At 38.9% G+C, this 12236-nt stretch overlaps 1 protein-coding gene across 1 annotated transcript in view; it reads left to right on the top strand.

Moving 5' to 3' along the window:
* The window catches only part of ITFG1 (integrin alpha FG-GAP repeat containing 1), a 247876-nt gene extending 236611 nt beyond the window's left edge, over nucleotides 1-11265 (top strand). The window contains exons 17-18 of the mRNA XM_019505663.1: nucleotides 5149-5266; nucleotides 9920-11265. Coding sequence (XP_019361208.1) covers nucleotides 5149-5266; nucleotides 9920-9979 — 178 coding nt within the window. The 3' untranslated portion in view covers nucleotides 9980-11265. The remainder of the gene's footprint in view (nucleotides 1-5148; nucleotides 5267-9919) is intronic.
* The last annotated feature ends 971 nt before the right edge of the window (nucleotides 11266-12236 follow it).

Raw genomic sequence — 12236 nt, 5'->3', positions numbered from 1 at the left:
GCTTTCTTCTCTGGCGCAACCACCAGATTGCCCAGCGTACTTTGCAGGGGACCCACATTACCCGGTGCCTTCTTCATCCTCCCTATATATTTGAAAAAGGACTTTTTATTATCCTTGATCTTGGACGCTAGTCCTAGCTCTATGTCCACCTTAGCTCTCCTGACAGCCCCCCTACAGGCCCGAGCAGAGGAGGTATACTCCTCTTTGGAGATAGCACCCCCCTTCCACTGGGTGTACACCGCCTTTTTGGTAAGCAGGCATTCCCGGACGGCCTTGGTGAGCCAGGGGGGCTTTCGGGCACTCTTGCCCCCCTTGCTTCTTGTTGGGATGGACTCCCCTTGGGCCCTGAAGAACTTAACGTAGTTCTGTTAAGTAGCCATTCCTTTGAATGACTAATATTTTGGAGGACAAAATTGTTTGTTACCCAGACCATCCCTCCTGGCAGTTAAAAAACATGTGTGCATATTGTTCATGCTCAAGACTGTCCTAAACAGTCACCAAAAGAAAACAGGAAGATGACAAGATTCAACTTTCTTGATTATTCCTAAGCAAAAGGGATGGGGGAGAGGCCCTGAACCTCTTAGCTCCTCTTTCTACTCAGTACTGAAGCAAAAAAGAGGGTACAAATATATGATTTTTTAAACGGTCCTTTATTGATCACTTAAATCCCAAGCAGGACTTCTGCACTCTCAAAATGTAAGGAATCCTTTCCTCTCTGAATGGTCTTTTCTAAAGGTAAACAGGCATTGCTGTTCTTCTATTGACAAAATTGATTTTCTCCTCCAGTAATTCATAATCAAAAAGAAAGATCTTGCCTAAGGAATGAGTTCTCCTCAAGTACACAAATTATCAGGACAGGGTGGCCCTGCTCTCTTAAGTCTGCAGGCAGACAGATGGAAAGAATACCAAGCAAACAGTAACAAATAGTCACATGAACTGCTCCATTCATCTCAGCAGGGTTTTAACTTAGAATACTAATGAAGATTTACAGGTCAGCATTGTTGATTATTTCAGTGCTGATTCATTTAGCAGAAACATCCAGCTGTCCTGCAGTTGCATGTAGAATTAAACACATGCTTCTCCTCCCGATTTTGATCATTAGTAGATCCTCCCATATCCCTTCTCTATAATAAAAACTCAGTTTCTTGTCCTTAAAATCAAAATGTTAAGAAATAAACTCTTCAGGCCAAAATGTCCAAGCTGATCGTAATAGATTGAGAAAAGAAGGGTTGAATCCAGGAGGGTTGATGAGGAAAGAGGTTTTCTGGAGGAGACTCATGTTTGAGCTAAAATGATCAGTAAAATATGTATAATAATACTGACACGTCAAAATTAAATCTGCACCCTGCAAAACTCTACGCAGTCACCATACACAAGCCCAGGAAGACAAAGAACTTGCATTTCTAATTACTCTGTTACCAAAGTTTGTTTGCATACATTCACAGCTGAAATTTTTAAGCTACAGATAAGAGGATGCGTGTTTTGGATAGGGTGCATCAGCTGTACTCTGCAGTGGAAACTTGGCCTGAACTATTCCTACTACTGATTCAAAATCTCTAGTGCTAAGCATTCAAAATTCAAGATGGGCCTGAGACACAAGTTCAACTCTGAATCTGAACATCTACTTTTGATCTTAGGGGCAGAGTTGGGCCCACCTGGTGTTCTACCAACTATCTTTTTTTGTTAACCAAAATCTTGGAAAACAATATAAACCGTAGGGTATTAGTTTTTCATTGTATATTAGAAAATAACATTTACATAAAATGCAGTTTCCTGTAAATGAAAGCCTACCTGCCAAAGTTGTTATTGACCAACTAACAAGTACAGCCACAGCAAAAGTGTATGTTTTGGTTTCATCAAATATGCATCCAGTGTGTCTAGTTAGATTCAAAAGTTAGATCCTGTAGATGTGCCCAGTGATTCCTGCAGCGGGCCCAGAACTTAGTGAGCTAGAGCACACCTTCTGGAAAAACCAGCCCATCTTAAAAACTAAAGAAACTCCTTCTATTTAATTTATCCAATGGAAGGCTGTGAGGCAACTTGATCAGCCTACAGGTATGTATATAGGGAGGAGATTTAAAATAGTACAAAGATCCTGAATGGGCAGACAAAAGCATAATAAAATAAGATCCAGTGGTTAGAAGCTGAAATTAGACAAATTAGACTAGAAATAATAAGGTGCATGTTTTAACAGCCAGCATAATTAACCATTGGAATAACTAATTCATTGCTTAGTCTTCAAATCAATGCTACATACCTTTCTAAAGGTTTATGTTCGTGTGCAAATAAATCGGGTCCTCAATACAGGAATTACTGACTCAAATTCTATGTTATGCAGAAGATGGATAATTATAGGAGTCCCATGTGGCTTAAAGATGCATTAACCTATGGAAAGCCATTGGATTATTTAAAGATTTAAATTTACACACATCCATGGAAAAGTATTTAGTCACCATGTTACAAATACATTCATGCTACCCCAAAAATTGAAATGAGTACTAAAATGATAAGCATACTAGGAATTTTGTTACAAATAGAATTTCATTGACAAAGTAATACAAGTGTAGTTTGCAAACAGTGCAAAGGTAGTGTTCAAATTGCAGTATTTTTTTTTCTGTGCATATTCACTGCTGTTAATATTTTTATGGATTATGTTATCCTGCTTCTTGCTACAAAGAACCTCCCAGACACTTATTTGTCTGTGTTTCAGAAAAATATTTTCTCCAAATTTATGTATGTAATAAAATGTAGGGGTGTGCGAAGCTGACAGTATTTGATTCAGATTCAGATTTGGCCTGATTCAGGGGACAGTGATTCGATTCTCTGATTTGGATCGCTGTCCCGATTCGACTCAGCCAAATCTGAATCTGAAGATTCATTTCTGATTCAGAGAATCAGCGATTCAGCCATAGACAGCTCTATATCTCTTTTCTATGTACCTTGAGGTACCAGGCACGGCTTGTGAATGCCGAGATGGTGTGGCAGATGGAGCATCCCGCGGGAGCGCAGGGAGGTACCCTGCATGCTTGGCAGCAGACCCAGAAGTGGACCGGAAGTACTTCTGGTTCAGTTCCAGGTCTGCCACCAAGCATGCACAGGACCCCCTGTGCTCCCGTGGGACACTTCATCTGCCACACCATCTCAGCGTTCACGAGCCCCGCCTGGTACCTTGAGGTACATAGAAAAAACATATAAGGCTGTGTCTGTGGCCAAATCATCGAATCTCTCTGAATTGAATTGGAGTCTTCTGATTCAGAAAGATTAATGGGTCTCCTGATTCAATTCACATTCGAAGATTTGGCTGCCGAATTGGGCTGAATTTCCTTCAAATCGAATCAGCGACTGAAGCTTCACAGAACCCTAATAAAATACCCATTGATTTCAGTTTTCAGTATGGTTCAAGATTTATTGACTGCAGAGACTGACCTCATTGGTTAATAAATCTTGATTATAATTCTAGAAACTCAGTATTTACTTTCTGTCTGAACTTTACTAAATTTAAAATTAAATGTATTCTGTCCCTAAGAAAAGAAAAACAGCCATGTTGCTTATAGAATAGCGTGTCTAGAAACTAGAGCAAGGGGTCTGAGAGTCACACTCCATCCCATTTCAACAATGGATGACTTTGAGCAAATGGGGTAAAATTTGAATCAAGACATACACAATTAATATAAGCAAAAATCAAGTAATAAAATTAAAATAAAACTGTTCTGTAACAGAATCTTTAAATACATGTAATGAGAAGTAAATAATAGTAGTACAGTACAAATACGGGGGCGGGGGGGAAATTACTACTAGAGTTTGAAGTAGAGCTGAGAAGAAACTTGTCTTTGAAAAATAATTTAAAATTTTGACCACACAATTCAGAGACTAAGGCCAGGAGGATACTTGTGATCATCTGTACTGGCTTTCTGTACAATCCAAGCGCAACAAAAAAGTGAAAAAACCCAACATCAGGACTGAAACTGCTTCAACTGTGGACAGAGGCTTGACCACCGTAGTACTTTAACTTATATATGGCTCTGCCAGCAGTTTTTTTGCCATCAGAATTACTCCAGTTCGAACAGCAGAAGCTTTGCAAGATGAAGCTTTTTGTCAACAGAGCTGCACCAACACCAGAGAAGCTGACCAACAGAGCTCTGCTGGCCACAGTGTATGAACTTTCCACACCATGAACTGATATGGATATGCTGGCAGAGCTTTTTAATGAAGATGAAGTCTCCATTGCTTTTTCTCTGGATGTAGCTGCTCAGCATGAGTTTAAAGATCCTTGTCACAAATAGTGAAGTTGTAGCTATTCTGGGAAATCCAAGTGTTGCCATGTTGCAACCTGAGCTAAGGTCACAGTCAGTGCTTCCCAAAATAAAATCAAGAAGGCCCAGGAAGCTCTGCAAGGTTCATCATGTGGGGCAGCCAAAGAAACTTGGGAGGCCAGAAATCCCTCCCTTATGGGATCCACATGCTAGGGGAATGCTGGCCCCTCTCCTGGACTACCCAAACTCCCTCTTTTCCCTAGAAATACAGCTGCCATTGACTGTCCTTACCGTGCCTACAGTTTTTCCCTCTGAGCCTGGTACAGGCTTTAGGAGTAACTTAAAGCAACATTAATTTCAGCAAAACGTAAATATGCAGTGACTGACAGAAATACACAATAACTGTTTCCCCACAACCTGCCTGGAGTGCTGTCTTCTGGCACATGGGATTCTTTGATAAAAGAGTCAGCATGGCATGTGGATTTTGCGAGCTGGTGCTCATCCTTTCACCCCGAGCCCAGGCAGTTTTTGAGGCTTCTGCTGTGCGTTTTACTTTTATTTTGTTCCTTTCAATGCTCTACTGCAAAAGCGAGCATAAAACTCTTAATGAGGAAGAAAGCCAATCCCTAAGGATATACCAAGGCTCCTGGATAATTCAACAGAAACTAAATTTAAACATGGTAACAATTATATTTAACACTGTATTTTGTAAGTAAACACCATTAAGCTCCTGTCTTTAACGTAAGCCCCGGTCTTGTACAGACAATCATAGATCACCTTATTAGCAGATTTTGCATTACCTTTTCATTTTTGTAAATGGACGTAATCTCTTTTGAAGCTGTAGTCTGGGTCCTAATGAAGAATACTAATTTTTTTTGGCTTCTCTTCTGCGTAGCTGGAGTGCCAAGCTGTACCTGACCCCAAGTAACATTGTGCTGTTAACAGCTATAGCCCTAATTGGAGTTTGTGTTTTCATCTTGGCAATAATTGGCATATTGCACTGGCAAGAGAAGGTAAGCTTAATTAAATGGAAATGAGTTTCTGTATATTTTCACACTATAAATTTTGTATTGTGTTAAGATATGCTCTCGTATTGTTTTGAATAATGGCTTTCAGTTTGAAAATGTACTTTAAAATTAAGTAATCTCAGTAATGTTCACATTTCTGACAGGTATCAGGCTTTATTAATACACACAAAAGTAGGGTAATTTTAGGTTTTATTGACAGCTTAAAAAACAAGCATCTGGTTATGTAGGTTTGATCTCTAAAACATTTAAAGGGAAAATAAGAAATAATGTACACAAATTTGGTATTTTGGCATATGCCATTATTCATAACTAACTGGGAGACTTTCAGTTTGTAAGATGATTACTTTCAACATCTTGTACTCTCATCAACTGATCAGAGTTGCAAGTAGAGGCTGTTTTTGAAAATAAATGTAAATTCAACTTACTTTGCTTCTACTCTGATGGTGGTTCAGAAAGAAGAAAAACATGCGTTTTTGTTCTATACCCTTACTAGTTGTATGGCTATTAATGTGTGGGACTCTTCCATGGGACGCTGGCTGCTTTGCTCCACGTGTCTGAATTGCATGTGGACTGTATATACATTCATTGATTTGAAGAAGCATTTTGAGAGGGTTCTTTCATGTCACAAAAGAAAACCATTCCCACTTTTCTTAACAACTCTCAGTTCACAATAATATCCAACTGGCAGGATAGCCAATAAATGCTGCTACCTCGCCAAGCCATAATCATAGCGGTCAAATAACGTGACTGCATTTTTGACTTGGTATGTAGGCCTGTTGTTTGTGTTTGTGAAACAAACGGGCCCGATTAAACATCCAGCCAAGTTATGCATGTATTTCATACTGAAAAATTATTTCACAGTGCCGTCATTGACTTCTACAAAATGTTAACACAGAGCCCATATGCAAGTAGTGATGTGGTTGGGACTACAATTGACAGAGCAAGGAAATAAAGAATTCATGATGATTCCACTCTTATATCCTGCCCTGTTGTGCTCAGACAGTACAGCGCGAATGACAAAGGAACTATGCTGTGACTAACTCCCAGCTTTGTCTCCATTATTTTCTAACTGCAGCATACCTGTAAAGGCAGTAAATATGGAAGCACAGACAGGACATAAACCTGGAAAAGTAGGGATAATATTGGTAGGTTGGGGGAAGCAATTTAAAAATTTGATTGCAGAAGTGCAAAATGTTCAAGTATTCCTTACATACATTACTATAGTGATTTGTAACCAGGATGCCATGGCACCCTTGGGTGCCTTGAGATCCTTCCAAGGGTGCCACAGGATGCCACACAATGTTAGCACTGCTAGGTGTACAAACATGATTCACAAGCTAAATCCTTAGCATGCCTATACATGAGCAGAGAGCCTGCTCCAACTCACTGAAATTACAGCTCATGGTAGAGCCCCCCATGCAGCGTGGGGTAACGGGGATCACCCCGCAGCATGGCAGCAGCCGGTGAGTGGGAGCTCTTTTTTTCAAAGAGCCAGGAGCTGAGAGAGTTGGCAGGGCAGCCACTGAGAGTGGGTGGGGGATGGGGCCAATTTGGCTGCAGCCAAATCTCCGAATCAGGTTCAGCCGAATCGATTCGGGACGGTGATTTGAATCCCAAATCAGCTGACTCCGAAGTGAACACTAGCCACTTTGCACAGACCTAATGTATAAAAACTCAGAGTTTGCAAATATAGGACTCCATAGCGTTGAAAACATGCTGCCCTGTTGTAGCCTTTCTGAGTTCTTTGCAGTAGTTGAATTGCTCTAGTATTTTTCTGTTGTCAAAAAAAAAGAGTGAAAACTAAGAGTAGGCATTTTCCAAGGGGGCCCTCGGGTCTAAAGGAGTTACGAACCACTGCACTAGTAGCTTCTGAGCTGCTGCTGAATCCACACATTGTGGTGTCTTTTCCTATCTGTGCTTCCATATTCACTGCCTTTACAGGTATGCTGCAGCGACCATCTTCTTCCCCTTCCATAGGAATGGAGTGAGCTGGTGGTTACAAATATTGCATCTTCTTCAAATATTATATCTTTTGGAGGATATTGACTCAATTTGGATAAAATAGTCATCATCCCCCTCTCTCCTCCCCTCCCCTCCACCCCCCATTAATTTTTCAGGGTTGTATAGTGCATTTTATTTAAGTGATGGGCACCCAGTACATATGGTCTTAGCTTAACTAAATGCAATTGAGACAGGATCACTTAGATTTTTAGCACCAAATTCTGATCTTAGACATCTTACATCTCTCTAAATTGGCAATAATGTGTTAATACAGAGTTACTGATGTTACCTAGTATTTTACATTTGTGAAGCCCTGTAAAAAGTTAAGCCTCAGAATTAGCTAAACCTCAGGATACTTCATTGAGATACTGTAGGTCAGTATTTACTATCCCAGTTTCTCAGAAGAGGACACAAAGAATGCCTTGAGCAAAGCCATACATTATATCAATGGCAAGGCTGGGGTTAAAATGCAAGAAACTTTGATTCCTAAACTTTCTTTAGGTCACTGGACTGTTCTGTCACTGCTACCAGACTCCTGGCCAATATATTTCTCTGCCTGGATGCTGCTATTTTTCTCTCTCCTATATATAGATATCCAAGATATTCACACCCAGAGTGTTGAAAACAGAGGGTCTATATACAGTTATTCATACATCCCCTTCAGGGGAAAAACAGCATTGTGGTTCCTTATTTCACACACTAGCTGGAATAAGCCCTTCACGCCTCCACTGATATAGACAAAGAGCTGCCTCTGACGTCACCATAGATCTTATGCATGGCCATCAGCCATCGGACTTTGTTATCTAAATAATAAATCTAGCAGTCAGGGATAATGTGTTGCTCTGTCACATTTTGGGGGAAATCTGGATCCATAAACCAATGACCTGTTCCAGTGTGTCACTTATGGATATTTTTACCTTTGACACATCATGCGATGGATTAACTGAAGAATGCTGAGGCATAATCAATAGAAGGTGTAAATCTTAAGACTCGTAAACTCTGGTAGGTCAAGCAAGGACACTGGAATTCCTAGTTCTAATCCTCCCTTTGTCCTGCTCTGGCGCCTTCGGGCAAATTCCCACATCTGTGTGGTGATATGAGATAAGGAGGTTGTGATGGCTAATCAGTTAACTTTTAAAGTGCTACTCTAATCAGTTAATTAACTATTCTAATTAAATAATGTAATATAGAAATACATAAAAATAATATAACCTTTTCAAAATGCATACAGTTGAATGAAAATGGCTTCTTATGCGAAGGCCTTAGTGTTTTATAGAATGTGACATGTATTTCTGAGTAGGAAAAAGGATGTCACACTACCCCTTTTTTTTTTCTTTGACTGAGTTGCAACCTTGGCAGGGTATGTCCCTGCCACAAAGCCAGACTGAGATATGCTGTTAACTTCACAGAGAGCTGTGCTGCTGTCAGAGAATACTGAATGTCTGACAGCCAAATCCAGTGGAACACAATTAACCCAATAGGGAGTCCTATTGTACACCGATGATGCTTGTGACAAGGAAATCTCTGGAATGGAGCCAGCACATGTGACAACATGGTTCCCACAAGCCAGCTTTCATTAGAAAAATGAAGTCAATATATGTATGCCTAGTAAAATTGTCACGGGTTAACCAGCTTATGCACAAATGGAGATGCCCATCCAACAGCATAAGGATAAAAAACACTAACAAGATTGTACTTGCTCATCAAAAACATTACTCGGTCCAAGCAAGCAAGCATGAATACATTTTGCAAGTCAGGCAGATGACCAGCTTATGCATATATTAGAAATGACGTTAAACTCTATTTATAGGCAAACATACCTTGTCCCACATAAAGTTAATCTTGGTTTCTGATACGAAGTTCTGGCTATACCTAGTAAGTCCTGAAAAGAAATATATAGGGAAACTGTTCAGGATTGGAGAGAGAGATCAAGGCATATAGAAGATAACCACATGTAACTAGTGGCCATGCAGGTATAGATGAACTGAATATTCTCCTTATTTGTCCAAGTAACCACAAGCCCATAAAAACGTCCTTTTGAGGTGGGTGAGAGGAAGAACCAAGCAGGCAAAAAGTCACAACCTTCACATTTCCATCTTTGTTTCTACTAATCCACAAAATGTAACTCTGTTTCTCAGCCCTGGTTTTTAACACTGTTGATTATTGTAGCAACCTTACCATTGCTCTTGACAATTTTCTCTTTATTTTGTTTGAATAAACAGAGATTTTAAGGGATAATCTAGTTTTAAAAGGACAGTGGAGGTAGGGCCATTTATATTTGATTCAGAGCCTTATCGTATTTATGGTGCAGAATAAATGTGCACTAGGAAGCATTTTTGGCTTTGAAAAGCATTTACTTCAGACAATCAGAAGTATTGAGTCATTAATAATAAAACAACTGATTATTACCTACAGCAGCCAGTTAAGAGAAGATTATTGGTATTCTAAATTGACACCTATTACATACTAATTATTGAGGCTTTTATTAAACCTCAATAATCTGGCAAATGAATGACAAATGAATAACGGTGTTAAAAAATCAGACTCCCTGACATTTGACAAATTTTCTAACTGTCAGAACACTGGGTAGGTTTTTGGTCTTTTATCTTATCAAATGTTATGAATCTTTATTTTCAGAAAGCAGATGACAGAGAGAAACGTCAGGAAGCCCATCGGTTCCATTTTGATGCTATGTGACATGCCTCCATAGCAATGAAAAAGCTGCTATTCATTTGCTTAATCAAACTACTAAATTCTGGCTTGTTAAAAGAAGATGAGGAATTGAGGGATTGTGTGCTGTTTGTAAATGTTGCATTATTTGGTATTTATTTGGAAAGCATTAAAATCAGACTTGAATGTTTCACATGGCCCCTTGGTAAACAGTTTGTATATATTAACATTTGTTCTTTATTTAACAAAGTTGTAAATTTATTTTTCTTACCAAGGGATCATATAGCATGTATTCCAGTGTTTACATACTGCCACTTCTTCCAGTACAACATTTGATGGAAAGGGAGTCAGTCAGGTGTAAATAAATTTTAGTATCTCAATGAGCAAAATTCTTTAGTGCCACTTGAATTGGTTTTGCCATTTATACCTTCCCACAATGTAAATTACATTTCTTTGTAAATGAATCTTAAGCAGATTGTCTGATGACACGTTCTGCATTAGTTATTATGACTATATTCCAGAGGTGTTTGATCTAAAGTGTTTGGTATTTTTTTTCTTTGTTTTAATCCTTGTATGGAACAGTAACATGAAAATTCATATATTGGAAGATTAAAACAACTCTGCAAAGGCAGTCTCGCCAAATAACTAATTATTAGGTGTCTGCACTTAACATGTATTAATTCTATACATGAAAAATTAAACAAATTAAAAGTTTAGATAAAAACGTATCATAACCAGGAATGTCCATTTTTAAGAGCTACTTCCTAAAAAAGATCTGATCAACATTTTGCCTGGTTATTTATACTTATAATGGGACTGTATTTAAATTTAATTATGAAAACAAGTAACCAACAAGTCTATGAGTGGAGTTTGATTTCTTTCTGGAAGGGAGAGTGGGGGTGAAAGGAAAACTTTTTGTAAAAACTGAGATCAAACCCTATATCCTGCCCGTTTTCACAAGAAAAATCATTCATAATTAAGGGGTGAAACACCTTGTGATTCATATTATGTAAAATACTTACAAAGTCACCTTATTTCACTGTCCCCAAATTCCTTAAGACTATGATGATTATGTCTCCAGAGAAGCTCAATTTTGTATTTAAAATGTTGATAATCTTTCACCTTCCAAATTAGATTACAGCAATTGTAATACACACATTCTCTGAAAATAATCATGCTTTTCTTTTATATATTACAGCTGTTCCTTTATTTTAAGAATGATTTGCACTTACATGACTTATTGTGTATTTAAAAATGTTAATGTGCATTCCAAATAAATGTTGTTTATTAAATCAAAGCACATCTGTTGCTCAGATTTTATTGCTGGTGCTGTCTTTATCAGAGCGTTGTTTATCTGCAACTTGGTCTGGCTTCTGCCTCACAACTTGTTTGGGTCACCATTTAAACTTCTGATACTCCTATCACCCATTAACATTGAGCTGTTAATACAGGAACAGAAGAAGAAAGCAGAAACAAAGATAAACTGCTTTTACCCATAATTAGAACCGTATTACTCTGTCACACTTCGCACTTAACAATGAGCTGCTCATATAGCAGCAGCAAGAGGAGGGGAACCATCAGGGAAACAGTGCTGCCAAGCTTAGGAATTTTCACTGCTACCAGCGACTTCTATACAGAGCAATAACACATAGCTCACAGATACTGATCAGGCCCTGAAAAAGTAAACTTTGTGTTACCCCTGTGCCCCTGCCATTAACACTCACCCACCATATTTCCCTTCATTCAACAAAACATCAACAGTGGACCTTTCGAGCAAACTTTAACTTTTTGCATGAGTCCCTTTATAGCCTTACTATCCTTTTATTTCTACAACTCGAGAAACAGCCATGCAGCAAAGTTATGGGTTCTGATAAAGATTTACTCATCCAGCAGGATGTTCAGTGATAGAAACACAGAACTAAAAGGGCTTCATAATCATGAGACATCGAATCTACTCCCCAAGGTTCACAGCCAGTCATTTACCCAAAGAGTCATAAAAACTGATGGCTCCAAACTACAAGGCACAAAGCAAAAACACCAGGAACATGCTGCAAAACACAAGTAAAAAGCAGAAATAGCAGTGCCAGTGACCTTCAGTGCAATAGCAGAGTAATCGGTTACTGTGGGCGTGCCTACACAGCCATTAATATGCGGTGGTTACCATGCATTTAATTTAGTACTTGTATAATCAAGTACTAAATAAATGCGCAGTAACTGAAGTTACTACACAGTAGTGCTCCCAAACACCTTTTTAGTGACACTACTGTGCAATATTTAGCCTAAT

This window comes from Gavialis gangeticus, unplaced genomic scaffold, assembly GCF_001723915.1.
Source record: "Gavialis gangeticus isolate Ggan-Ray unplaced genomic scaffold, GavGan_comp1, whole genome shotgun sequence".
Classification (NCBI taxonomy): Eukaryota; Metazoa; Chordata; order Crocodylia; family Gavialidae; genus Gavialis; species Gavialis gangeticus.
Note: the sequence above shows the minus strand (reverse complement) of the source record. Positions and strands in the feature narration are given on the sequence as shown.